Raw genomic sequence first — 26,784 nt, 5'->3', positions numbered from 1 at the left:
ATGTGATCAGTGCAGATTAAACTTAAGTAGGTCGTGGTTGTAGCTGTTACATGGTAACTAGATTAAACAAAAATGAGGAAATATTTTTCCAGTATTTCCAAACTATTATCCAGTTCAGCAAGGAAGGTGCTGACATCACTGTGGGATTTCGTGCATCCACCTCCATCTGACCCGTGAGCATCAACGAAAACAGTGACCGGCATTCATTTTGGCTCCACGCTCGTCTGTCAGTTGTAATCGTAGCGTTTGGCGAGAATCAACAAAAGCATTTTGTGGGGCTCAGTGGGCTACACGGAATTTACAATGGAGTCCCTTGTGGCTTTTATTGTATTTTTTTGTCAATATTGTACATTCTATTATTTGGACACCGTGTTTACATCAGTCAAATTCGTAATAAACTTATGTATGCACAGGCACACATATACACGTGTGCACACACAAAATCTGTGCGTGTGCCTATATGTCCACACATGCGTGTGCACACGCTGGTTTTCCTGCCAAACGTTTGCTCGGCCTCCACTGCTCGCGGGCAGCAATAGGACAGGCCCCAGCCCGTCTGTGCAGCACGGAAGGCAAGGCGCATGGCTGGCCTGTCCACCGTGAGGCCGGGGCACCCATCCATCCGAGCCTGGTGCTGAGCCCCTCCCAGCGAGTTGGAGGCAAGGCCAGGGCATCTGGGCGGTCAAGACTGCCGGTTCCAGAACTGACCAGCCAGATAAAGTGGATCCAACCTAGCTAGGGTGCCAGCCAGAGGCCAGAGGGGATCCGAGTGTACCCTTCTGGTGACAGCCACGCTCCCAAACTGGCGACCTGGAGTCTGCCCCTCCCCCTGGGCGCCCACCCCCACCCCCTGCCCTTCAGCCCCTGGCCGGGCCTGCCAGCTCTCCCACCCCCTTGGGGTCATGTGTCACCTGGCAGCCCGCTGGAGACGTCAAAGACAAGAACCAGCTTGTGTGCCTACCCTGCCTAAAACCGTCTGTGGCTCCCCATCGCCCTCAGGGTCAGTCCGGACTCCTCAGCCCCCTGGTGTGTTGCAGACACCCCAGTCCTCCTGACCTACTTAGGATTCCTAGAACGGGCCCGGCTGGTTCAAGGCTCGCGGCGTTTGTCATGCGAGTCACTCTGTGGGATCGGCCGCCCCGCCCGCCCCACCCCTTCTGACCTGATGGCACCTCCGCCGCTTTCCTGTCTCCCGGAGGGCCCTGCCCGGCCCGCCAGGCCCCCTGGTTGGGTGACCCAGGTCTTCCCCTACCAGCCACTCCCAGAGGCTGGGGACAAGAAGCCCAGCCCCCCAGCCCTGCAAGCATGGACCCCTTTCCTAGGTCAGCCCCGGGCTGCCCGCGCCCCTGCCACCGCTCAGCTCTCTTGGGAACTTTCCTGGGTGTGCAGCGGCTGCAGCTCCTCCCGCCTCCCTCCCCGGCACAGGTCTGAGCCCAGGGCACACTCCTTGGTTCTTGGGGTAGGACTGGGGGCCGGGGGTGCCCAGCCAGGAGGGGCCAGCAACAAGGAGGGATGGCCACGTTTATTGAGGCTGGGCGGCAGCAGGGAGAAGGTTCTAGGCTGGAGCAGGAGGGCGAAGGCAGCTAGCGTGAAGGGTGGCAGCTGCTGGGGTTCAGCGAGGGTGGGGGTGCCCCTCGTCCCACACACACAGACACACAGACACCCGCCCGTCGGGCCGTGGCGGCTCAGGCCTCGAGGCCGGGGGCCGCGGGCGGGTTGTACATGGGCGCGATGTGTGCCCAGCGGCGGGCCTGCTCGTCGGCCCAGGCCAGCAGCTCGGCGGCGCGGTGCAGGAAGACTAGGAGCAGCGTGTGCACGTCGCCCTCGGCCGAGTGGGCAGCGCGGGGCTCGGCCTGGAAGTAGCGGCGGAAGAGGCTGCCCAGGCTGTAGCTGCGGCGGCCCTGGGCTCGGGTGGCGTGGCCGTGGGCACGGTCCAGGCCGCGCAGCGCGGGCAGTGTGTCCAGGCAGACGGTGTCCGGGGGCAGGTGTGCGCCCTGGCGCTGCAGCTCCGTGCGCAGCAGCGGGAAGTCGTAGTCGAAGCCGTTGTGCGCCACGAGGCACAGGGGCCCCGCCTGGCGGCCCAGGAAGGCCCGCAGGGTCCGTGCCACATTGCCGTCGAAGCCGGCCTTCCGGCATTGCGCCAGGCCCTCGGCGCTCAGGCCCGTGATCTCGCTGGCCTTGGCCGTGAAGGGGCGCGTGGGGCTCATGCAGAGCGTGAGCTTGTCCAGGACGCGGGGCAGCACGGGGACGCCGGCCTCGTCACGCTCCGGGTGCTTCAGGGAGGAGCGGTGGATGGCGAAGAGGGAGATCTCGGCAATTTCGGGGTCCACATCGGGGAGCCCAGTGGCTTCCAGGTCCAGGAAGACAAAGGTCTCGGCCTGGGAGGCCTCGGACATGGTGAGGTTCCCACGGGGACAGTGGGGTGTGAACTGCCAGAGCGAGAGGCACAAAAACGTGAGGGCTGGAGAGGGACAGGCGCCCCACAGCCACCACCCCGGCCAGGGCTCGGACCCCTCTGAGTCGTTTTCCACAGCCCCCCCACCCTGCCCACTGACTTCTGGCTCTCCAAGCTGTCCCCCAGTCCCACATCCAGAGACAGGAAGGGACCCCGGGAACCAGGATCTGTTACTTCTGCCCGGGCTCCTCCATGTTGGCTACCTCGGGGCCTGGGCCCCTGGCCCTCCCCCCTCCTCCCGGGGCCTCGGCTTACCTGCGGGCACCGCCGGCTTCCTGGCTGCTGGGGCCCGTCTCCGCACGGGCTGCTCCCCGCCGCCTTTAATCCGCGGCCGTGGCCCGCCCCCAGCCGCCGTTGGGCAACGACGGAGGCCCCAGGCCGCAGGACCAGTGCGGCCGGCTCGCCACCCCCTCGCCCGCCGGCTCTCTGCCACCAGGACACACGCCCCTGTGTTTATGAGACGTCGGGCCGGCTCCTGATGAAGGTGGCCGGGGGCTGGCAGAGTGTGTTGTCACACGCAGAGGAAGTGTGAGGTGGGGACGGCAGGCCATGTCTTCTGCCCAGCCCTGCCCCCGTGTCTGACGTGGCCGGGCCTGGCCCCGTGGCACGACCCCTCACACCTTGGCTTGGCCCCCATCCCCGGGCACCAGGCTGCCCTTCATGAGGCAGGAGAGAGTTCGGCCCACAAAGGGCAGGGAGGGGACACTAAGGGCTGTGGGCCTGTGACACCCCAGGGAGTGGGGGCTGCCTGGCCCCGGCTCGCACCAGGAAGGGGAGATGGGGCCCACACACTGAGTTCCTCCCACTCTGCCCCTGAGCAGTGTGAGGGGCTGGTGGCGGCAAGGGGGCCCCCAGGATCTTCCCAGCCCACCCAGCACAAGGAGAAGGGCAGAGAGAGAGGAATGGGGAAGCAGCCGTGCCCAGATGCCCGTCTGCCCGCAGAGCTGACCCCGCCGTTATCCTAGCATGCCACCAAGGCCCTGACCCACGTTGACCAGCAACTGAGTGTGTGGACGCCCGCCAAGGAAGCACAGGAACAAGGCCAGGAGGTGGGTGGCTCTGCCACTCAGCCGGGTGCCCCGGCGAGGCCCCTCCCAGCCACGTCATGCTGGGGGCAGCAGGGAGGCCCAAGGATGCCACCTGGGTCCTCGCCAGCCCCTGGGCCACAAAGGCCTGCCTGCTTCCCCGCGGCCAGGCCACAGCCTGGGGACCCTCAGGGGCCTTGGCAGCCTGGCTGGGAGCAGCCCGTTCTCGGCACCCATGGGAGCCGGGCCAGCCAAGGTGGAAGGACAGAGAGCAGGGCCCAGTGGGCAGCTGGGGGACCAGGCCCGGGCGGGGGGTGTAAGTGCTCTGAGCTGAGTGAGCTGGAGGCCCCACCAGTCATGCCTGTTCCCGTCCTCAAGGAAGGGAGGTGGCTGTGACAGGGGTGCTGCTCAGGGAGATGGATTCTGGGTCACCTTGGGAAGCCGGGAGAAGCTTCCTGAACAACCAGTGGGGCCGCCACCAAGAGCTTCCCAGGGGGCACTGGAGAGGGTGGAAGAGGAAATGCAGCTGGCACCAAATCCCACAGGTGACTGTCCCTGCCATCCTGGGCCGACCCCAGGCAGGAGCAAAAAGCAGGCCGCAGGCAAGTGGTTAAAAGCAGAGGTTTCCTTTTTGGGGGGGTTCCTGCCCCCCAAGGAGTTTGAGGCTTGACCTCTGGGCCCCCCAGTTTGCTTCTTCGGGTGCAGACTGCCCAGGCTCCCGCTCATTCTGGACCTTTCTGCAGAGCGTCGTGGAACAGCTTGTACTTCTGGGTCAGCTCTTGCATCTTGGAGGCTGCGGGGGAAAGAACAAAACCAACAGCCAGCTGAGGGGTGCTCCCGGGCAGGGGCGACCCCTACTGGGACCCACGGGACGGCACGGGTCGGCGGGACACCACCCAGCACCATTTTTAATTTCCCAAATTTTTTGCTGGGTTTGCACGTGGCTTGCTTCTTGGTGTATTTTGGATACAACACTGAGTCTATCAGTTTGTTTCAAAATTCTCTTGTCTTGGCTGAATTACCCATCAGCCACCAGGCAGACTGCTGGTTCATCTGCGTCTTCCTTTCCTTCCTGAAGAGCCTGCTGGGGAGAGGAGCCCAGAGCTTGCCTGCTGAGTCTCCCCCGCCTCAGCGCTGGGGGACACAGGCCGGGAGCCTTGCTGGGGGACCCCAACCTCTGCACAGACCCCCTCAGGCCCCTGCTTCTAGCCCCTCTGCACTCCTGCCTGAGCCGCCGATGGCAGACAGGCTCGCACGGCTTTCCCCACACACCTCATCTGGCACACTGCTCCCCACTTCTTTCTCGCTTCCGGAACTCCGTCACCAGCCCATCCTCAGTCCCAGAGGTCTCCCTGCGTTCCTGATCTCAAGTACTTTCGGATGTTGGGAAGTGTGACTCAGCCAAATGCAACCTCCCAGAGAAACCCAGCTGTGGCCCACGGTGGCTGTAACACAGCCACACTGGTGTATGGACACTTGTCCCCTGTGCTGGTTTGGACCTGTTATGTACCTGAGTAGAGTATGTTCTTTTAATCCAATCTTGTGGGTGCAGACCTACTGTGGGTGGGACCTTTTGATGAGGTTGTTTCCATGGAGATGTGACCCTGCCCATTTTAGGTGGATCTTAATCCCCTTGCTGGAGTCCTCCACAAGAGGATAAAAGGCAGAGACATTTTGGAGAGGGCTGAGAGAAGCTAAGAGATATAATTCAGAGTTTGCCCCCAGGAGAAGCTGAGACAGAAGCCCAGAGACATTTTGGAGGAAGCAACGGAAATCAGAAGCTAACCCTGGGGAGGCCCAGCAGACATTGCCATGTGCCTTCACATGTGACAGAGGAACCCCAGGTGCCATTGGGCTTCTTTCAGAGAAGGTATCGTCCTGTCAATGCTTTAATTGGGACATTTTCATGGCCTTACAACCGTAAATTTGTGAACTAATAAATCCCCAATGTAAAAGCCAATCCATTCCTGGTATATTGCATTCCGGCAGCTTTAGCAAACCACAACATCCCCATTTTACAGAGGAGAAAATGGAGACTCGGGGAAGGGAAGTAACTTTCTCGTGAGCAAACAGCTACCAAGGGCTGGAGCCGGCTCAAAACCTCCCCTGCATGCTTCCCAGCTTGGTTCAAGCTGAGGAACGGCCCGGAGGCCCAGGAGAGGGGTGAGCCCGTGGGACCCACGGAGAGCAGCCCAACGACGCGCTGTCAGGGTTACGACAACATTCAGCCAAGCCGACTTTGCTCCCGGAAGGACTGGGGGGCCAGGGGGAGCTCCCATCTACCCAGTCGAGATGACAATTCTGCGATGGGGCGGATGAAGACGACACTGCCACCCACATGACTGAGACGCGCTGGCTCTGATCAGAGCCGGTGGTACACAGCCCCCTTCCCCCCACCGCCGGGCAGGTGTGCAGCTGTCACCCCGTCACTCGAGCCCTCACTTCATTCATACACAAGTGAGTCCTGCTCCCAGTACCCACGCTGGGAGGGGAAGTAACACAGAAACCTGGAGGCGCCGCAGTGGCAGGTGGGGAAACGGGGGTGCGGGGGTTGTCCCAGCCAGCCTTTGGCGTGGGTCTGGTGCAGACCCATCTATCTGGGTGGCTCTAGAGCCTAATGATTCTTTTCCAGCCAGGTAAGGAGACTGCAGGGAGGAGAGCAGAGGAGGAACCCCCCAAGTCTCAGACCCACTGGGGAGCCTGGGAGCTGGAGGGCAAGCGGAGGCTTCTCTGCTGACAAAGTAGAGACGGGGGGCAGGGACCGGCCGGTCACCACAGCTTGGACTCCAACCGCACCACTGCTGCCAGCCCAGGGTGCACAGCCCCGGGCGAGCTGCTAACCACCATGGTTACATGAGTGGGCATCTGTGCAGCAAGTGTTTTATTAACAACAATTCTGCTCAATGGGGCTGAGGGTGCCAGTGATGGTCGCGATCAGGCTAAACCTTAAAAGAAATGTTGAGATGGAGGATTCTGTCACAGGCCAATCAGAAAGCAGATAGACTCCCAAGGGTCTGCCACTCAGGTGACAGGCGAGGGTGCGAAGGCCACCATGGGGGAGAGGGGAGAACAACTGAGGCAAATAAGAGGCCAGCTGAAAAGCTGGGGGCAGGGGGGAAGGCTGGGGACTGAGAAGTCCACAGGGCTTGGAAGAGCTCCAACCCAGTCCAGGGAATCTGGTGAGAAGCGGGCAACCAGGCCCCTGGGAAAGGTCAAGCAGGAACCCCCTCCTCAGGCTGGGTACCTGCTCCCCTCTGGCTGACCTCAAGGCCCCCCCGCCCCCCAAGCTGGAAGCGAAGGCTAAGGCAGAGCTGTCAATTGCCTGGCTGTGTGGTGATGAAAAACACAAATCTGCACATCCAAGAAGCTCAATGAATTCCAAGGATAAACTCAAAGAGATCCACATGGGGGCACGTTATAATCAAACTGTCAAAAGCCAAAGAGAAAGAATCTTGAAAGCAGTCAGAGAGAAGCAAGTTGGCATGTATAAGGGATCCTCGATAAGACGCACATCTGATTTCTCATCGGAAACCATGGAGGGCATAGAGGATAGGAAAACAATCGAGAGAATCAACAAAACCTGAAGCTAAAGGGACTCCTTCAGGCTGGAAGGAAAGTACAGGAGACGGTCACCCAAAGTCATATGCAGAAATAAAGGACACCAGGAAAGGTAACCACTTAGGTGAATATCAAGGCCAGTATTATCGTATTTTTATTTCCCATATGATTGAAGAGATGAATGCATAAAATGATAATTACATATTAATGCAGACCCAATGTATAAAGATGCAATTTGTGATAGTAACAACTTTATATGAAGGGGGAGGGAGGAAGCTGTGTGGGCCCCGAGTATTTATATACCATTGAAAATAAATTGGTATCATTCCAAACTAGAATGTTTTAAGTTCAGATGTGAATTGCAATCTCCAGGGCCACCATGATGAAAATAACTTTAAAAAAAAACATCAAGTAAAAGAAACAATGGAGGTATTAAAACAGTCACCAGAAAGTATCTATTTAACACTAAATAGAGGAACAGGGGATCAGAAAAGACATAAGCTATATAGAAAACAAAGAGCAAATGGCAGGCCCAAATCCTACCCCATCCATGAATCACATTAAACTTAAATGGATCAAATAATCCAACCAAAAGGCAGGATTGACGAAATGGACTAAACAGCTTGGCAGTTCCTCCAAATGTTAAACCGAGCGTTGCCACGTGACCCAGCGATCCCACGCCTAGGCCTGTATTCACAAGGGAACTGAAAATACCTGTTCACACAAAAGCTTGCACCCCAACATCCAGAGCAGCAGCAGTCCCCAGAGTCAAAGAGTGGAAACCACACAAATGTCCACCGACAGACGACTGGAGAAACAAAAAGTGGCATATACACGCAGCGGAACAGGAAGCAGCCACCAAAAGGCACGAGGTTCTTGCGCACGCTACAACACAGGCGGACCTCGAAAGCGTTGTGCTAAGTGAAAGAAGGAAAGGCCACGAGAGGCCACACATTGTAAGATTTTCTCACACGAGAAGTCAAGAACACGCAAATCCACGGAGGCCAAAAGCAGATCGGTGTTGGCCAAGGGCTGGGGGTGGAGGGGGATGGAGAGGGAAGGCTTCATGGATACAGGGCTTCCTTTCGGGTTGATGAAAATGTTCTGGAACCAGACAGTGGTGATGGAAAAAAGAGCAAGGTGGGAGGACTGGCTTTACCTTCTTTCTTTGGGTTCATTTTGCTGTTTCTTTTCTAATGTCCTGAAATATGGTATTGGTGCAGGGACAGCAGATGAGAAAAAGAAAAGAATAGAGAACACAGAACCCCACACATATATGGACACTTAATACATAATTGTGATGGTACCATTACTCTCTGGAGGGAAAAAAGGGATTTTCATTAAATTGTGTATCCACGGAGGATACGATGAAACTGGACCTCACCTCACACCACACCCAAAATCAATTCCAGGAAGTTTTACGACCTAAAGGTAAAAGTTTTTGGAAGACAACATAGGACAACAGCTTCGTGATGTTAGAGCAGGGAAGTAGTAGGTCTTTAGTAAGAAACTAAAAGCCCTAGCCATTACAAAAAAAAGAGCAATGGATGAATTTGACTACATGTCAATCAAAAGCTACCGTACATCAAAACACCACAAAAATGGAGTGGAAAGATAAGCTGCGTAGCAGGAGATACATGCGATACATCAAATATCCAGAATATAAAAAGGGCTATGAATCAATGAGAAAAAGACAAGCAACCCAAGAGGGAAATGAGTGAGCCTTAAGATTTCCACCGGCACTTCACAAATGAGGAGAGGCTGATGGGCCACCAATGTATAAAATCGGGCAACCTTGGCAGTATCAGAGAAATGCAAACTAAAAATGCAACGAAATACCAGCATACACCTACCAGATAGGCAACGACGAAAGAGTCTGAGCATGCCAAGTGTGGAGCAGAACAGGATGTCTCACGCACTGCCGGCAGGGATGGATGACACGGCAGCAATGAGTAACAGTGATGACATGAACACTGCCCCAGGACCCACGTGCTACCCCAGGAAGACATCCTAGAGAATCCCGCCCACATGTGCACGAGGATACTCATTCTAGAATGTTCATAGCAGCATGATGCGTAAGAGCCAAACACTGGTGCAACCCCATGTCCACCAGCGGAAGAATGGGTAAAGCGTGGCACAGCCAGGCAACGGAACACTCTGTGGCAGGGGATGGCAAACTACGGTGCACCGCCCGTTTTGGTAAGGAAAGTTTTATTGAAACACAGCCATGCTCATCCATTGACATATCGCTAGGCCTGGCTTTCACGCATCTCCCCAAAATAACACTGAGCAAAAGCAGTGAGTCACAAAAGAATCTGTGTGGTATCTTTCCTTCAGAGGAAATCTAAAAAGAAGCTAAACTCAAGTCAGTGGCAAAGAGAGGTAAACTTCTTAGACAAGGCAAAGAGATAGCAGTCACCCAAGTCAGGCCAGCAGTCACCTTTGGGAAGGGAGGATTCTGATCTGCAGGTCGTGTGCGTTCTGGACAAGGTCACTGGAGGCAGTTACTGGGGAAAAGTCTGGGAGAGGAGACGCCTCACTAAATATTCTTTTTGGCTGAATGTGTTATATTTCCACAATAAAAAACAATTGTTTGGAACAAAGTTTAAACTAAAATCAGGTTAAGATGCAATTTTGCTCCATCCAATAGCGAGAATGTGAAAATGGTAAAATAAAAGGCGGAAGGGGCTGCAGCCGACTAGGGAAATCTGTCCTGAGGCCATCATTTCAAAGGAGAAAAAATTTCATGCGGAAACATGTGCACTGCATCCTGTTTTTTTTTTTAAATAATTCATAATCAGGGGGGCAAAATAACCTGAGTAATCCACGTTCATTGTAGAGAATTTGAAAACTGCTGAGAAAGATAACGAAGCAATAAAAAAAAAAAGACAAAATAAAACAAATGAGCAAAAAACACCAAACCACCACTGATTCCAACATGGAGAAAATCAACATCCTTTGAGAATATCTGCTACATCTTTTTTTTTTTTTCCTTTAAAAGGTGAGCTCATACTGTATATTTAGTTTTTGAACCGGCATTTTCCCTTTAACTTTTTATAATATGCATTTTCTCACGTCATAAAAATCTCACCATAAGCAAGTATTTTAACAACAGCATCCTACCCCACCACCTAGATATACCCTCAATTACCCAAGCCATACCCCGATGTTAGGCTTTTAGAGTGTTTCCAATTTCTCACTCTTGTGTAACAGTGGTTATGTAAAATCATAAAAAAATGGAAAATGACCTAAAGGCTCAATAACAGAAGATACGCCAAGGAAATTACAGTGAACCCACTGAACAGAATAGCATGCAGCAGTAAGACTGTTACTTAGGAACACAAGGAAATGCTTCTAATGAGGTCAAAGGAGAGCACGTCATACAAAACCGTACATCCATTGTGATTACACGTAAGTTAGAAAAAGAAACGTAATGGTGGTCACATATCATGAATTTAAGATCCACCACTGAATCAGGTATGTGAAAGTGGTTCCGATGGGAAATATTAGGTGGTATATGTTACCACAACAAAAACTTTTAAAAAAAGAAAAAAAATCAGAAGTGCTGGTAGGAAAAAGAATGGAAGGAAAGAGACCAAAATTGTGACTCTATCTCTGGGTTGCCAGGTGTTTATCTCTGCCTGCCTGTGGGTTATCCCAATTTTCTAGATTTCTGTTTCGGTTTGATCGTCAGCCAAGCACATCCTTTTGGGGGAAGGAAAACCTCATGCATCAAAAGAAGAAGAAGAAAGTGAGGTGCTGACCCCCAGATGCTCTTGGAGTCCCGGTCGAGCCCGGAGCAAGGGGCACTGAGCCAGGCCTGCGCCTGTCCCCCGAGCAGGCGCCCACGTACCCAGGCTGGTCACCGAGTTGTCACCGCCCCAGCAGGTCAGCTCGCCCTGCTGCTTCCTGACCATCTCCACAGTTTTCCTGGAAGTGCTCGTGACCTCCATGACCGCGTTCAGCAACTAGGAAGGAAAGGAGGCAGGGGGCCGGGGAGGGAGGGGCAGGGAGGGCAGTAAACGCCGAGGGTCCCGCCTCGAGACGGAGCCACTCTTCTCCCACCCGAGCTCACCGGCTGTGCCCCTTCTCCCGAGCCCCCAAGCGCATGTGAGATTCACCCCAAAGGCAGCCAGAGGCGAGGAGATGCCGCTCAGAGTTCTCAAACCCAAGTGCCCTTCCTCCAGGCCACGGATCACACTGGGCAGTGCCCAACCCAAGCGGGGCCAAAGGCACGGCCAGGAAATTAAGCTCCGGAGATAACGCAGCCTTTCTGGTGGGGAGCCGCTCGTGCCCTAAATAGCCCTGTTGTGGGGATCTAGGGAGAGGCTGGTCAAATGTTTTAAGGTCTCAGGGTCTTTCCATTCAAAACTCATAAAAAGTTGTAGCCGGACACATCTGGTCTCCTCTGGGCCTCAGTTTCCCTATCTGCCCTGTGAGAAGGGCCACACCTGCCCTCTAGCAAAGCCTAGAGGACCCCAGGGGGAGAGTGTAATAATCATAAGAAAACCCAGCTTTTAGGGTGGCATCTGGGGATCTGAAATGAGGGACTGCGAAATAAGTAAATGTTGGCGTAGTTAGGTTAGTGACGGGAGACGCCCTTGTCTTGTTCCGGCTTCTTTCCCACCTGTTCTTGGTCATACCTGAGAACACATGGACCGTGACAGGTCTGGGCGTCTCAGGAAACTAAAAGAAGGGACGGAACCTGGAAGCGGAGAACAGCAGCCGCACCCAGTCGCCGGGAGGCCCCTGCAGCCCACGCCCCAGCCTCTTTGGTGCCAAGGTCTTGGCTTAGGAAATACCCCCCGGGAGGCGCTGGGCCTCTGGGGTGGGGAATACACATCAGCCCCTACCTCCCCCCAGCAGTGGCACAGGGGCCCTGACCCTTTGTCCCCGCCCCGGCAGGGCGTGAGGGCTGAGCGGGTGGGAAGGGCAGGAGGCAAGGCTCATTCTTACTTGGCTGTAGGAAGTCAGAGTCTGGTACACGGCCTGGACGATGGGGCCGCACGGGTGGAGGTCGGGGCCGGGACGGTGGCAGCACTCACCCAGCTCGTGGTCGTAGACGTGCAGGAAGGCCACGATGAGCTGGTGGAAGTCGGAGACCGCGAGGCGCAGCTTCTGGTCCAAAGTGCTGATGTCGACCCTGCCCGCGGTGGCCCCTGCCTTCTGTGAAAAACACTGTGGGGCCAGAGCAAAGGGTCCCTGGGAGCCCCCAACCCCTCCCACCCTCGTTTCCACTGCTTACGGGCAGGCATGGGCCCTTCAAGCTGGCGAGACCAGAAGCCACCAGACCAGGGGCCGAGAAGGGCCACTGGGGCCTGGCAGATTGGAGGCCTAGACGAGATGGCCTGAGGCACATCGCTTTACCTTTGTGGCCTCAGTTTCCCCCTTGGTAAAAGGAGGAGGCCAGTCCCGGGGCAGCTGGGGGTGGGGGGTGGGGGAATTCGGGGAGAGAAAGCACCGAGCTTGGGCCTGAGGGCCGAGGCCAATTCTTCCTTAGCATCCCTTAGAAAGCGGCTCCACACGGCCCAAGTCACATTCTAGAACCTCGCCAGGCCCCGCACAGTTGCCACCTCACCCAACCCTCACAACACCCCCCAGGCAGGACGGGGAAACTGCCCCAGTCCTAGGACTCCAAGTCAGGACTTGTGGACACTGGAGCAGGCCCCAGCCAGCTGCCCCATGCAGGCCGGGCATCTTCAAAGGGGGCCCGGCTGCCACGCACAGGAGGGCCCGGGGCCCTCACCCCCCAGCCCCAGCCATCTCTCACCTCTGCCCGGAGTCCCTGGAGCTTGGCCATGCTCTCCTGCAGCTGCCTGGCCAGCTCTGCCACTTTCTTCTCCTCTGACTCCAAAGCTGCCCTTCAGGAGGAGAGGGGGACAGTTTCAGCTATACTTGGCAACGCAGGCTGGGGACCCGGAGGGCCGCACGCAGAGGGGGTCTGTCTGAGGTAATGGGGAGGAAGCCGGCCCTCTGGAGCACGGACCTTTGGCAGTCGTCACTCTGCTGGTCGGGGAGGGGCTGCATATCCAGGGGCCACAGGTCGCACTCGGGGTTCAGGAGCGCCTGCAGGTGGGCGCTGGAGAAGAGCTCCTCCAGCAGCACCTCACTCTTCTCTCGGGTGTCCTTGAAGTGCTCGTCCATGCTGCAAGGCCAGCCCACAGGGCCCCGCCGTCACAGCCTGGCTCCCCGAGAGGCCCACCCAGGCCAGGGGGCATCCCGGGTGCTCGGCTCCCCGCCAGCGGGTGCTGCTCTGGCTTCTCTGAGGCCCACCTCTCTCTCGGGCGCCAGCTGGGGTGCTCCCCAAGAGGTGAGGGTCCTGCCTGGGCTTGCACCCCTCCCCCCACCCCCAGGGCTCATGGACCTGCTCAAGAGCCAGGGTCTGGGGGAGCAGGGCCGAGGTGAGGGTGTTTCCAGACCCTTTACCTGGAGCAACTGGAGTACCCGATGGTCAGGCTCCGGATGGCGTCCAGCAGCTGGTCCATGAAATGCAGCTGCTTCCGGGCACAGGCGCAGCCCTGGGAGGGAAAGCCACACGCTCGTCCACTGGCCGGGCCTCGGCCAGGCTGAAGCCTAATGTTCCAGGTCCCTGGCCCCCTGGCTTCCCTGCCCCACGCTGGGGACCCACGGAAGGGCGTGGCCCGGGCAGCCAGGCCCCTGGCACCAGTCCCAGCCACACCGTGCACCTGCTCGTGTAACCCTGGGCAAGGCCTTGCTCCTTTCTGGGCCTTGGGAGCTATGGCCATCCAGCCTCCCCTGCCCGACTGCGGCCACGGGGCCATCGAGAGAGGCAGATACAGTGAGGGCTGGGACGTGCTCTGCAGAAACAGAAGGTGCTGCTGCAGACACAAGTCAGCTTCTCAGGGGGTACAAAGCCCACAGCCAGGGCCTGTAAAGGCAGAATACAGGCCACGGGGACCTGCTGGTAGCCACCACCCAGGGAACACGTCCAGAAAGAGGCCTATTCTCCAACCCGAGTCACCCCCAGCCCGCTGCCAGCCGGGGACGGCAGGAGCCGACTGTCCAAGCACAGTGAGCCGGAGGACAGCGAGCTTGTCCCGCCTGGGGGAAGCTGGCCAGGCCTCCAGCTTAGGTGACCTGTTTCCAAAGGGAAAAAGCCCAGGGGCCCCAAGAAGCAGCTCTGCAGAGGAGGCCAATTGAGCCCCCCAGCCTCAGAGGTGGCTGGGATCCCGGCAGGGGGTGCTGGGTCAGGAACACAAGGGGAGGTGACGCTCGCAGGGGGCTCGGGACCCAAACACCCCAAACCTTGAGGCCTGGCCTGCTCCAGAGAGCCCTGGGCGACCGTGGGCTCCAGAAAGGAGGCTGGGCCTTCTCCTCCAAACGTGTAGCTCTTTATCCCCACTGCACTCCCCCCGACCGCCCTGCTATGCTGAGGAATATACCAGAATAAACTCACTCTTACAGCGCCACCAGGGACTCCACAGAAATCCCTCCAAGGAGGAGCAGCTACATGTTAAAAAGTTAAAAAGTCGGAGTTGAAGGCAAAATGCTTCAGCCAAGGGGCTGAGGGGCTCCCGGTGGCATTTTGGCGTTGGGAGAGCTGGGGAAGGTGCCCACTCCGCCCTGTCGGCAGCGTGGCTCCCTGTCTGCAGGGCTGCAGCTAGAGCCCCGGGCCCCTGACACCCCCATCTCCCCAACTTCACCTGCCTCTGGCTGCTTGGCCTCCTCCCTGCTCCCCGGCCTCATTCTCCCAGCCAGCCAGAGCCCCCTTGCAGGGCAGCTGTGGGTAGGGGGCAATGGGGGGACATGCCAGCTAGACAGGGACCAGCCCAGAGGCACGAGAGCAACTGTGGCCTTGGGCAATGGCTGGGCTGGGGACACACTTCCCCGCATCCCCTCCTCAGTGCAGATCTAGCCTTGGGTTGGGCCGGGACGGAGGCACTGAGCCGCCCTGGCAGGGATGGCCTGCTGGCACGTGTCTCCCTGTGAGCTCCCCAGGGTCATGGGCCCGGCCCTTCCAAGCCTCCTTGGATTGCTGTGGCCCAGGCCCCCGAGATCCAAGGGAGTCCTGCCAGGCCTCCCCCGGGAACCCCCAGGCTGGCCACATCAAGGACACTGGGGAAGAGTCTGCAGAATGAACCCATGAGGGCGCAGACCTCTCCCTGCTCCTGGGGCCCCCTGCCCCAATCATTCCATCACCGAATCCAGTGGGCTTGGCCCAGCCCACCCACGGCCCCTGCCTCCTCTGCTACCATGGCCACTGAAGCCTGCACCCAGGCTTGCACCGGATGTTGCAGTGGCCCACCAAGGGCTCTCCCGTCCATGGCCACAGTCATCTTTTCAACGCTTAATGTAAACCGACTCGGAACTCAAGTGGATGCCCATCACCGCACCCTAAGGCCTCCCCCCCACCAGGGAGGTGACATGACCTATGGGATGGGAGAACATAGTTGCCAACCACATTATCGGATAAGGATCTGGTACAGAGTATATAGAGTGTTTACAAAGCCACGATAAGACAGATAAGCAACCCGACTGAAAAGTGGGCAAAAAATCGGAATAGCAATTTCTCCAAAGAGCTACAAATGGCCAATAAGCACATAAAATGATGCTCAACATCATTAGCTGTTAGGGAAATGCAAATCCAAACCACAATGAGGTACCCCTGCATGCCCACAAGGATGGCTTTTATTGAAAAAATAGAAAATAATGAGCACTGGTGAGGATATGGAAAAATTGGAATCCTCATGCACTGCTGGTGCAGTTGCTGGGGAAAACAGTTTGACAGTTCGTGAGAAAGTTAAACAGAGAATTACTATATGACCCGGCAATTCCAATCCTAGGTGTACACTCAGCAGAACTGAAAGCAGGGAAGTGAACAGATATTTGCACACTGATGTTCATAGCGGCATTATTCACAACTGCCAAAAGATGGAGGCAACCCAAGTGTGCAACTGATGAGTGGATAAATAAATGTAGTATATATCTACGATGGAATATTATTCAACCATAAAAGGGAACAAAGTACTGATACATGCCACCAAATGGATGAAACATGAACACATTTTGCTAAGTGAAATAAGCCAACACAGGAGGACAAATATTGTGTGATTCCACTTATCTGAAGTGTCCGAAATAGGCAAATTCTTCGAGACAGAAAGTAGATTTGTGGTTGCCAGTCTGGGGTGAGGGAGGGGAATGGGGAGCGACTACTAATGAATACAGGGTTTCTTTTTGAGGTGATGAAAATGTTCCAGAATTAGATAGCCATGATGGTCTCACAACTTTGGGGATATACTAACAATCATTGGGTTGTTCACTTTTTAAATTTTGTGGAATGTATATTGTATCTCAATAAAATTCTTTTGAAACTTTTGCTCTGCAAAAGAGGACACTGTTTGGAGAACAAAAAGACTACAGACTGAGAAAAATAACTGCCACTCACCTATATGATAAATGACTCATATTTAGAATTTATAAGGAATTCTCATACCTCAACGATAAGAATTCTCATACCATCAACCCAATTAAAAAAACGGGCAAAAGATTTAAACAGATGCTTCACCAAAGAGATGAAAAGGATGGGAAATATGCACAAGAAGAAATGCTCAAGATTATTAGTCATCAAAGAACTGCAAATTAAAACCGGGAGGAGATACTGCGACTCCAGTGATTCAATTCACACCCACCCTGAATGGGCGGGGTAACCCCTCCATAGAAACTACCCAATCAAAGATCTCGCCCAGTTGATTGAGTCACATCTCCATGGAAACACTCAATCAAAGGATTCCAACTTAATCAACACTAATATGTCTGCCTGCACAAGAGTGCATTGAAGAACATGGAGTTTTGGGGGACATAATACACCCAAACCAGCACAGGTGTCATTCTGAGATTCTTGCCAGGGATGTGGAAAGACCAGAACTCTCCGTCACGGCTGGCGGGAATGCAAAATGCTCCAGTCGCCCTGGAAACAGTTGGGCATTTTCTGATCGAGTTGAACACGCAGGAACTATATGACTCAGCAGTTCCCATCCCGGGTACTCTCCCTGGAGTGACGCTCATGCAGAGACACAGACCCTGATGGCCTGGGCAGCTTTGTCTGTCATAGCCCCAAACCAGAATGTCCTTCAGTGGGCGAATGGCCAAACACACTGTGGCCTGTCCATGCCATGGAACACGACCCGGCAAGAAATTTGGGGGCATGTTGCTGAGTGAAAGAACCAACTGCCAAAGGTCACATAGGGTGTGGCTCCATGTATGTAACATTCTTGGAATGACAACTATGCAGTTTGGATGTATTATGGCCCCCAAAACTCCGTGTTCTTTAATGTAATCTTGTGGGGGCAGACGTATTAGTGTTGATTAGGGTGGAACCTTCTGATTCAGGGTTTCCATGGAGATGTGACCCACTCAACTGTGAGTGACACCTTTGGTTAGGATGTGACCTCTGATTGAATGTTTCCATGGTAATGTGGCCCCACCCATTCAGGGTGGGTCTTATTAATTCACTAGAGCCCTATAAAAGCTCAGACAGAAGGAACTCACTGCTAGCTGCAGCGGAGAGGCATATTTTGAAGATGACCATTGAAAGATAACACTGATATTTCGGAGAACGCCATTTTGAAATGCAACCTGGGAGCAAGCAGACGCCAGCTACATGCCTTCCCAGGTAACAGAGGTTTTCTGGATGCCAATGGCCTTTCTCCAGTGAAGGTACCCGATTGCTGATGTGTTACCTTGGGCACTTTATGACCTTAAGACTGTAACTGTGTAACCAAATAAACCCCCTTTATAAAACCCAATCCATTTCTGGTATTTTGCAAAAGAGCAGCATTAGCAAACTGGAACAACAACTATATGCAATAAAAGGAACCAACGACTGATAAAGTGCAATGTCCGGGTGGCTCTCCAGGGTGGAAGAAGGCAGCCTCCAGCAGTTACACACCATCTGGCTCCATCTCTGTGCCGTTCTCCAAATGACGAAATGATGGGATGGAGAACAGATTAGTGGCTGCCCAGGGCTGGGAGGGGACGGGGGGGGGGGGGCGGCGGCCGTGGCTGGGAAAGAGCAACTCGAGGGAGCCGCGCAGAGGAGTCGGGGGACCGGGCCTGCAGCCCGCCCGTGGGGGTGGGGACAGGAACCTGCACAGACCTGCACGCGCACACACACATGCACACACGTGCGCACACACAACTGGTGGAATCTGAAGGCGCCCCGGATGGTGCCGCGGTCATTTCCCTGGCTGTGATATTGATCTATGGCTCTGCAAGACGCTGGCCCTGGGGGGAGCTGGGTGAGGGGGGCACCGAGCTTTCCTGGACATTTCTTTGCAACTTCCTGTGGATTTGTAATTTAAGACTTTTTAAAAAAAAATTGTAAAGGGTAGGGGGTGGCATTTCTTTCCGTGATAGGGGCAGGGGGCGAGGGGAGGGCTACCTGTGTATAGAGGAAAAGAGCATGGGCGCGGGAGCCAGGGGCCTAGGCTTGAGGCCCGGCTCTGCCACCATCTGACCTTGGGCCCGTTGCCTGTCACCTCCCTATGGGATGGCGGTGAGGCCAGGACCCCTTGCCGAGGGTGGGCGTGCCAGGTCCTGGCAGGTGAATACTCACCGTGGCACCTGGCCGAATCAATCAAACCAAAAGGTGCCCTCTGCCCCTTGGGCTTTCTAAGTCAAGGATCCACACCAGCCCCCTTCCACCCTCCTGCCCGGGAGTCTAAGGAACAGGTGGTGGGGACACCTAGAGAATGGCCTACCCAGGCACCCAAAGGCCCTCCCCATTCCTGCCCCCCACCCCCAGCACCAAGGCCTCCGGCGGGCGGCAAGCCTGTCCCTCCTGAGCACAGACAAGGGCCCTCTCGTACCTTCAGGAGCTCCTGGTCATCCGGCCCACACAGCAGCAGCTCATGGCCCAGTCTCACCATCTCTGCCAGAACACAAAGCCCCCGTTACTGCCGACACCCAGCCCAAGAGAGGACGCTGCTGGTTGATGAGGAAGCCCACAGCACACAGGCTGCCAGGGCTCTTCCTGAGAGAGCGTGCTCCTTGGCTGTCCCCGGAGTCAACGGAGGTCGGGGACCCTTCGGAATATGCTGCCTGCTTCCCTTTCGGAGACCTCACGAGACCCAAATGGAAAGGAATGAGCCTTCTCGTTTGTCCTGCTCCTTAGGTTTTCCCAAAGGCCTCTCACATTACAAACTCCTTTCATCTTGCCACAACCCTAGGAAGGGGGCAGTAGCTCCATCTTACAGACAGGGAAACTGAGTCCCCGAGCAGTGTGGGGATGGCTCAGTCCCATCTGCCAGGGTGCCCTTGGCACTTTTTGAGCAACGGTCTAGTGTATCAAGAAAGCCCAGGACGTGGGGCCGGCTAGGCCCACTCTCACTGGCCTGGTGACACTTCTGTCCACGTCGGAAGGTTCACAGCAAGACTGAAGCTACGCGGACACTCTGCCTGGATGCTAATTAGAACCCCCACCCACAACCAAACCTGCTGTGCCCCCACTGCCTCCTCTTGTTCCCTCGCAAGTCCCATCAGCCCTCCCATCACCGGACGCTGGAATCTTCCCCGCTCTCCCCACCACCATCTCTCAGCTGCATGGCTGCGACAGCCGCCCAGCACTCTCCCTGCTTCCCAGCCCGGCAGCCGTCCTTGGCTCACAGCCCTCCCACAGCTCCCTCTCACGGTCAAGGCCGCTGTCCTTCCCACGGCCCACGAGGCCCCGCCGGGTCTGGCCCCGTGCCTCTCTGACCTCACCACGCCCTCCCACCCTCTCTGGCTCTCCACTCGGCACTGGCAAACTCGCTGTGCCCCAGACGTTACCTGGCTCTGTGCATGGGCATCTCCCATCTCGTGCACTAAGAGTTTCACTTCCCTGTCTGGTTAGCCCGTCTCCCCCAGCTAGTGCTATTCAGTGCTGCACTCCCAGCACCTCAGAGTATGGAACACAGAGGAAGTATTCCAGAAAGATCTGTGGAACAAATTTGTGACTGACTGTGACCCCGGCTCCTTTTCCTGATCCCTCCAGTTTAGATCCACCGTCTCCTCTGACACTTGCCCACTCTCATGAGGTGGGCTGGGCTGTGGTTTGTAGCCCCTTTTCACAGGTGAGGAGGCTCCCCAGGGATGGTGAGCTCAAGGCCATGGTTGCAGCCTGGGGGCCAGGTTAGCAGCTGGGCAGCACGTGCTAGAGAGTAAGGCGCACTGCGATGCCAGGTTCAGCCGGCCTCTGGGTGAACCCCCACCCCACCCCCGTGAGGACAAGGGCCCACCCCTGCCCACTCTCTCTAAGAGGTGACACCCTGGCCCCTGGCCCATTCCAGCCCCAAGGACAAGTGTACCTGGAGAACGGATTTGGCAGCACCAGCTAGGGCAGGAGTCGAGGCTTTAGAGTCCAGCTCCCCCACCCTGGAGCGACTACGCCTGACTCAGGCCCACGAGAAACCAGGCCTCTTCAACTCTATCAGCTTTTAGACACACCATCCCGCAAGTGGAGAGCCAGCCGCCATCCTAGGGACAGAAACTCGGCTCACCTTCACCCAGTGTTCGTCACCAGGCGAAGGACAGTTTCTGTCAGGAAATGACGGAAAGCCAGAGGCCATGGGGAACCCACTGTGGGAGCCAACCAGCAAGCTCCCAAGGACATCACCACTGCGGGGGCACATCCTGAAGAAAAAAACCGGCCAGACAGAAAGCTGAGCTCAGAATCCTCTGGACGCCGCCACTCGACTCCCAAGCCCCTAAGGAACCTACCTTGGATCTTCACATCAGGCTGTGCCCCCTTCAGCGAGCTGAACTTGTCCCGGGAGGAAGGACAGACCCTGCAGGGGGGAGTGAAGTGTCAGGCCTGGGAGCCGGGCCGGGGCCTGAGTGTGCCCTCACGGGCCTCTCCCCACACACGCTCGGAAGGGACCATTCACGTCAACACCCTGAGCTTTATGTTCTGTGAGTTCCACCGCAATAAATTGTTTTGCGCAAACTAAAATATGTCAGAAAACTGACCTCTGAGACATGAATTTGAAGAGGAGTCCAATGAAAATGATTTCATCAACTAATAAAAGAGAGAAACTGCAGAAGAGGCGAAAACCAGAATTCCTCACAGCGCCTGGTTTCCCAGCTCTAAGCTGATCGCTGGGAAGGCACCAAGGGGTTGGCTTTAAGTCACGGAGCAGGTCCGTCTGGAACACGGCAGACAAGGCCCTGGGCTCCAGCTCTCGGGCATGGCTGAGCTCCCCTCCCGGCCACACCTGGGTCCTGGCAGCCCCCACGGGCTTCGGTCCTCCCCTCCCCAGGCATGGGGAATGCATCCTTCCCGGCAGACTCACCCTGCAGAGCTCACTGCAGCCCCTGAGGGCCGGGCACGCCCATGGCCGCCCTCTGCCTTGTGGCTTATGGACTGACTTGTGTCATGTCCCCCACATACCCCAAAGAGATATGCTGAGGTTGTAACCCCAGGACCTCAGGATGTGCCCTCGTTTGGAAATAAGGCCGTTAACATGGACTCAGCTAAGTTCAGATGAGGTCCTACTGGACTAAGATGGCCTTGGATCCAATATGGCTGGTGTCCTCATGAAAAGAGGAAATTGGGAGAGTCAGCGGGAGGAAGGCCACGTGATGAGTGAGGCAGAGAAGGCAGCGACTTGCCAGCCCTGTCCAACACCTCGGCTCCAAGCCCCAGGCCTCCAGACCGAGGGCGGACAAACTGCTGGTGTCAGAAGCCACCACCCGTGGGGTACTTGGTTAGGGCAGCCCTGGGAAACTGAGGCACTGTGCAGGGATCTGCTGGGAGTAAATGTTGGTGATTAGCTCTTCCGTCAAGTTAATAAAAGATGGCTTGGATTTTTGCAAAAGCACCATCCGGTAAGAGGAGGGTCATGACAGAGATTGTACGGCCCCCAAAGCCCAAAATACTGACTCTCTGGCTCTTTGCAGATGAGGATTGCCAAGCCCTGCTTGCACCGTCTGGGAACTCTGGGTTTACAGCCGCGGTGGCCGCAGCCCCAGCCCCCAGCTTCAACTGTCCCCCACAAACCCACGAGACAGCGGCCGCTCCCAAGCGTGTCACCTTCAGAGGGCAAAATCTGCGATGCCCAGGCCCCCTGGGCCGCCTGCTCTGCCGGGCTCCTGGAGGGAGAGAAGAGACAGCCCCAGCTCGGTGCCCGGCTCCCCACAGAGGCCCTAGGGAATGATGGGACTGGGGCCAGGGCTGGTCCGAGACCGCAGTGTGCGTGGCTGGGAAGCAAGCCCAGCAGACTGCCCGCTGAGCATGGTGGGAAAGGGGGCAGGGGGCGGCACCGTGGAGAGGGGTGTTGTTAGGCAAAACCCCACCCGCAACATAATCCCGCTGATGCTGACCCTGCACACCCCTGACGTCAACGCCTTATCCTACCCTGAGCAAACCAATCCCCTGACTCAACTCCTTACTTCTCTGTGTTACCCACCAACAGTTATTCCCCCACCCTCCTTCCCAAAAAGCTGTAAAACTGTACTCCCACCTTTGTTTGGGGCTGTTGCCATCTTAGGCTTCAGCCCACCTGGGCATGACTACAACAAAACTGTCTCCCATTGAGCTCTGAGCTCTTCTCTTCCCCATCAAAAACCTATCAGGCGTGAGGCTCCCGCACTCCCTCCCCGGGCTGTGCTGCCACACTCCTGCGCCCTGGGCCCCATGTGCCCTGACCAAGCTGGGAGCTGATGGGACCACCCTAGAGCCTGAGGCCCCAGGACCCCACATTCCAGAACAACTGCAGCAAAGAGGGAGGCCCTGCCTGTCCTGACGTCTTCCTAAGACACCCACCCACCTGAGCGTGTGGAGCTGGGGACAAAAAGGGAGGCAAAGAAGACAGGCCCTGCCCGGTGCGGTGCCAGGAGGCTGGCTGCCGGGTGCCATTCCCATGACAAGGCAGACGGGGCGGGGAGAGCTCGCTGATCTGCTGGGGTGGACGAAAGCAAGCCGCCCCAACCTGCTAAAACACAAGGACACAAAAACTTACGTGACCTTCCTCGGAAATGGCTGCAATTACAGTTTATCCTATTGACTCAGCCAGGAGCGGAGCGGCAACTAATGGTGTTCGAGGCCTTGAAAGAAACCTGAGCTCTTTGGGGGCCAAGGAAATGCATGTGGCCTTGAACCCAGCATCTTGGGGCTCCCTGTGGTTCTGCCTCTGGCGCTACATGAGGGCAAACGCCTGGCCCAAGGGCCACTCAGAGCTGTGATGCCGAGACCCCCAGCTGATGCTGGGGACACCTCCCAGCTTCCCCTAGGAGAGGGCGCGAGCATGGGGACCCTGAATTGGGACCTAAATGGCAAAGAAGCCATGTGAAAAGAAAGCAGACGTGACTTTGGGGGTGAACTGAAATCTGCCCAATCCTTTTGTAATGCTAGCTTCAGATCATAAAAATCAATTGTGCACTGGACGTCTTGTGTTTAGAGAAGCATCTGGGGGGTAGGGCTGTAGCCTCCCCACCCCATCCCTCCCTTCCTGGCTGCAGAGAAATCCGATTTGCCACCAGCCCCGGCTTCTGTCTGGTCCTGGCCCCATCTGTGCCTTCCTCCCCGCCACGAGAGCCTCTCCAAAATGTGGCTTTGGCCCCACTCTTTCTGGGAGCTCACTCAAGACCCTAGCACTTGCCCGTGCCACCCCCCCACCCCCACCCCCCTTAGTCTCTTCCTCCCAGGTTCCTGGAACAGGCTCTGTCCCTTCCGGGCAGGAAGTGACTGTCACACAAGCCGTCTACCACTCAGAAACAGGCTTCTACCATCTCTTCCCCCGGGCTGTTGCAACAGCCTCCAGATTGGCCTCCCTGCCTCCAGCCTCTTCCTCTCCAAATCCACCCACCGCAGAGCCTGAGTCACCAGGCAAAAATGCCAACTGACGTCTGCCTCTCCCTGGCAAAAATCCTGCCGTGCTCGCCCTGCTGGGAGAACAAAGCTGAACGGCCTTCGCGTGGCTTGCAAGGCCCCACGTGAGCTGCCCGAGCTGCAAGCTCCCATGGCTACTTGGCCCGTACTGCCCAGGCATGGGTCGTTCCTGCCCCGCTCACCCCCCAGCTCCCGGAGGTCACCCATTCGTGTCTGCCAGGCATCCCACAGCTGTGGGGGAGGTCCCCACTGTGTGGCCGGCACCGTGCCAGGGCCTGGGGCTGTACAGGGGCGTCCTGCCTGGTGCCTGCCCACCGGCAGCTCCTGGTTCTTGGAGGGCCGGACACAAGAGCAGGCCACGGCAGAACCAACGCGTGAAGGACTCTGGGGGGGGGGGGGCACCCAAGAGGGAAAAGGAATATGTTTCGGAGTGCACAGAATGTTTCCAGACAGAAACAATGCGAGAAAAAGCAAAAGGTGATGAGGGAACAAGTGTGCCGAGGCCTGGGGAGGGGGCTGGAGAGCAGTGGGAGAAGCTGCTGGAAAACTGAAAAGGCCTCCTCCTTCCTTCAGCTCATGCCAAGGTCACCCAGCCCAGAGCCAATCCTGTGGGGATCACACAAAACCCACGAGCCAGCCCTCCACGGGAGCCTCTGAGGCTGGCAATCAGCTCAGGGGCTGCATCGCCAAGGGAGAGAACGTCTGAGGCTGTTTGCAAGAAAGCAGGGGGCATGGTGTTCCCAAGAAACAGACATTCCATGGGGCTTTCTAGGTCTTTTCTGCCTCCTTTCGGGGGGCAACTGGCCCAACTCCCCTTGCCATCTGGGTAGGCTCTGCTTCTGGCACACACGCTGCTTGCCAGGCCCTCACACCACGTTGGGCCCCAGCTTGGAGGCCCAGAAACAGGGCCTTGGCGCAGTGCCAGCCCATGGGCCTGGGCCAGCCAAGGCTGGTGCCACTCAAAGGCCACCCAGGGAGCCGGGCTCCAGGTGGGCAGGCCCAGGGCCTGGCGCTGCCCATCACCACCCTGCCAGCTCTGAAATGCCAAGAAAGCTGCTGCACAGCCAAGCTCAGCCCTTCAGCAAGGTGGCCAAAGGATGAGCCCCTGCACCGCTGGCTTTTGGGGGGCAGGGGGGCTTTTCACCCCAGTTTTGAGCCTGGCTCAGTAGCCAGCACGTCTTCACTAACCAGCTACTCCCACAGTGAGCCGATGGTAGGGTCTGGAAGCTCTGAGAGAATAGCTACTCATGAAAAATAACTGAGACCATCTTCCTGGGGTCAGCCAGGGGGCGGGAGGGGTTCTGTGGCACCCCAGATACACCCAGCAGGGGAAGAGGGAAGAAATGAGGACGGCACCTTACACACATCCACTCCAGGATCTCCAGACGGTACTTGGAGGGACTACATAGCAGCTCCTGAATCGTCTTTGGTTCCGAGACATAAAGACCCTCGAGGAAGGGGCAATCTAGGTCCTAGACCAGAAAAGAAAAAGAAAAAAAAAAAAATGGCCAGGTCAATCTTAGCAAGCCAGACTGGAGTTGAAATGCCTTTCACCATCATCCCGTTTGTGTTCACTCACTCACAGGAGCGCTGGTCCCCACTCCCACCGTGGTTTCTGCCTCTGCCATACCCAGTGCGCTCCCATCTTCCCAGGAGCTTAGACCCCCCCACCCCGTGTTCTCCACCCCCGCCCCGCCTGCCACCCCCAGTCCCCCCTCGGGGCTCCTGGAACGGTCAGATCTAGAAGCAACGCCTGGGATCGGGGAGCCAGGCGGCCCTGGGGCGGGCGGGCCGAAGGAAAAGGGGCGGCCCGAGGGAGGGCCGAGGGGCTGGGCTGGCCTGACCTCTGGGAGCCCCGTTTTCTCACGATGACCACAGCGGGGGTGGGGCATGCTGGGGAGTGACCGTCTAGTGGGATCGCTGAGGTCGATCTGGCGGGGGATGGGGGTGGGGCGCAACACGGGCAGAGCACCCCAAAGGAGCTCAGCGCCCAGGGACCGCCGCTGGCACCTGACAGCCGGCCCTGAGTCGCGGCCCGGAACTGCTTGCCGCGGCCAGGGGCGTGCACGGACGAGCGGCGCGGGGTGCCGGCCTGGAGGGGGGACCCGGCCCCGGGAGCCCCGTCCAGGGGCCGCCGGGCGCGGGGTGCGGGGTGGGGGAGAGGACGCCGGCCGGGCCGCGTGGGGCCACCCGCCGCCCGCCCCGAGCTCGGCCCCAGGACCCCCGGCACCTTCAGCTTCCGGAACACCTCCACGGCCGACTTGCGCAGGCTCTCGTCGCCATGCTCCTCGCCCTCCGGGCCGACGCCGCAGCCCAGGGAGCCCAGCCCGGCCATGTTTCCCGCTCGGCGCCGCGCCCCGCCCACGCCACGGGCTCACTGGCCGGCCCGGGTGCCAATCCCGCGGGAGCCCCGGGCGCGGCCCGCCTTCCCGCCTGGGCTGACGTCAGAGGCTGTGCGGCCCGGCCCCGCCCAGCGCGCCTGCCCATTGGGCTGGGGGCTCCGCGCGCGCCGCGGCTCCACCCAGGGGGCGGGGCAATTGGGCCGGAGGCCAGCGCTTCTCGGTTGCGTTCTGTCCGCGGCCGGCTTTGGGGACGCGGCGCGCACAGCCTCCTCCGGGAGGGGGCGCTCCTGCTTTGGGACGGAAGGCCGCAGGGGAGCCCGGGGAGCAGGCCAGGCCCCGCGCGCGCTCTCCCGCTTCCCACGGTCAGAGCCGTGGCTGCGGGGAACCTTCTGGAGCTCCATTCCGGCTCCACCACTTGCTAGCTGTGTGATGTTGGACCAGTTACCTAACCTCGCTGTGCCTCCTGGCTCTCCTCTAGTGCAGGTACCAGAGCCCCTGCACTAGTGGATCTAAATCAGGTGATCCTTTCCTTGAAACACTTAGGGCCCTGCCTGTCCCCCACCCTGATTCCCCAATCTG

General features: G+C 57.4%; 2 protein-coding genes across 16 annotated transcripts; both read right to left on the bottom strand.

The window, feature by feature from the left end:
• Positions 1 to 1,181: 1,181 nt before the first annotated feature.
• Positions 1,182 to 2,844, bottom strand: TREX2 (three prime repair exonuclease 2). The gene is made up of 2 exons (XM_037821873.1): positions 2,711 to 2,844; positions 1,182 to 2,429 (listed from the first exon to the last, which is right to left on the bottom strand). The coding sequence occupies exon 2, from the start codon at positions 2,394 to 2,396 to the stop codon at positions 1,686 to 1,688; it is 711 nt and encodes a 236-aa protein (XP_037677801.1). The 5' UTR covers positions 2,397 to 2,429; positions 2,711 to 2,844; the 3' UTR covers positions 1,182 to 1,685.
• A 1,234-nt stretch (positions 2,845 to 4,078) lies between these two features.
• HAUS7 (HAUS augmin like complex subunit 7) lies at positions 4,079 to 26,260 on the bottom strand. 15 transcript variants are annotated; one of them, XR_005214593.1, is made up of 11 exons: positions 26,094 to 26,248; positions 25,220 to 25,335; positions 20,755 to 20,822; positions 18,867 to 18,928; positions 13,465 to 13,556; positions 13,025 to 13,183; positions 12,809 to 12,899; positions 12,084 to 12,216; positions 11,160 to 11,743; positions 10,892 to 11,006; positions 4,246 to 4,273 (listed from the first exon to the last, which is right to left on the bottom strand). XR_005214593.1 is itself a non-coding variant. In XM_037821861.1 (10 exons), exons 1-10 carry the CDS (start codon positions 26,196 to 26,198, stop codon positions 4,253 to 4,255), a joined length of 1,125 nt encoding a protein of 374 aa, XP_037677789.1. In that variant the 5' UTR covers positions 26,199 to 26,248; the 3' UTR covers positions 4,088 to 4,252. The 15 variants fall into 15 exon arrangements, 12 of the variants coding, with proteins under 12 accessions (XP_037677795.1, XP_037677794.1, XP_037677793.1 ...); XM_037821861.1 differs by lacking the exon at positions 11,160 to 11,743 and having other exon boundaries at positions 4,088 to 4,273; positions 10,803 to 11,006; positions 11,995 to 12,201; XM_037821860.1 differs by lacking the exon at positions 11,160 to 11,743 and having other exon boundaries at positions 4,090 to 4,273; positions 10,803 to 11,006; positions 11,995 to 12,204.
• Positions 26,261 to 26,784: the final 524 nt, after the last annotated feature.

The sequence above is a fragment of the Choloepus didactylus genome, chromosome X, assembly GCF_015220235.1.
Source record: "Choloepus didactylus isolate mChoDid1 chromosome X, mChoDid1.pri, whole genome shotgun sequence".
Lineage (NCBI taxonomy): Eukaryota > Metazoa > Chordata > Mammalia > Pilosa > Megalonychidae > Choloepus > Choloepus didactylus.
Note: the sequence above shows the minus strand (reverse complement) of the source record. Positions and strands in the feature narration are given on the sequence as shown.

Coding starts and splice junctions, on each gene's coding strand:
- HAUS7 (XM_037821859.1), bottom strand. CDS start 26,198: ATGGCCGGGCTGGGCTCCCTGGGCTGCGGCGTCGGCCCGGAGGGCGAG. Junction 20,823..25,219: donor CTGGAGTGGATGTGTGTAAG/GTGCCGTCCTCA, acceptor TCCCCCCTGCAG/GGTCTGTCCTTCCTCCCGGG. Junction 12,217..12,808: donor TCCAGGGACTCCGGGCAGAG/GTGAGAGATGGC, acceptor CTGGCCCCACAG/TGTTTTTCACAGAAGGCAGG.
- TREX2 (XM_037821873.1), bottom strand. CDS start 2,396: ATGTCCGAGGCCTCCCAGGCCGAGACCTTTGTCTTCCTGGACCTGGAA.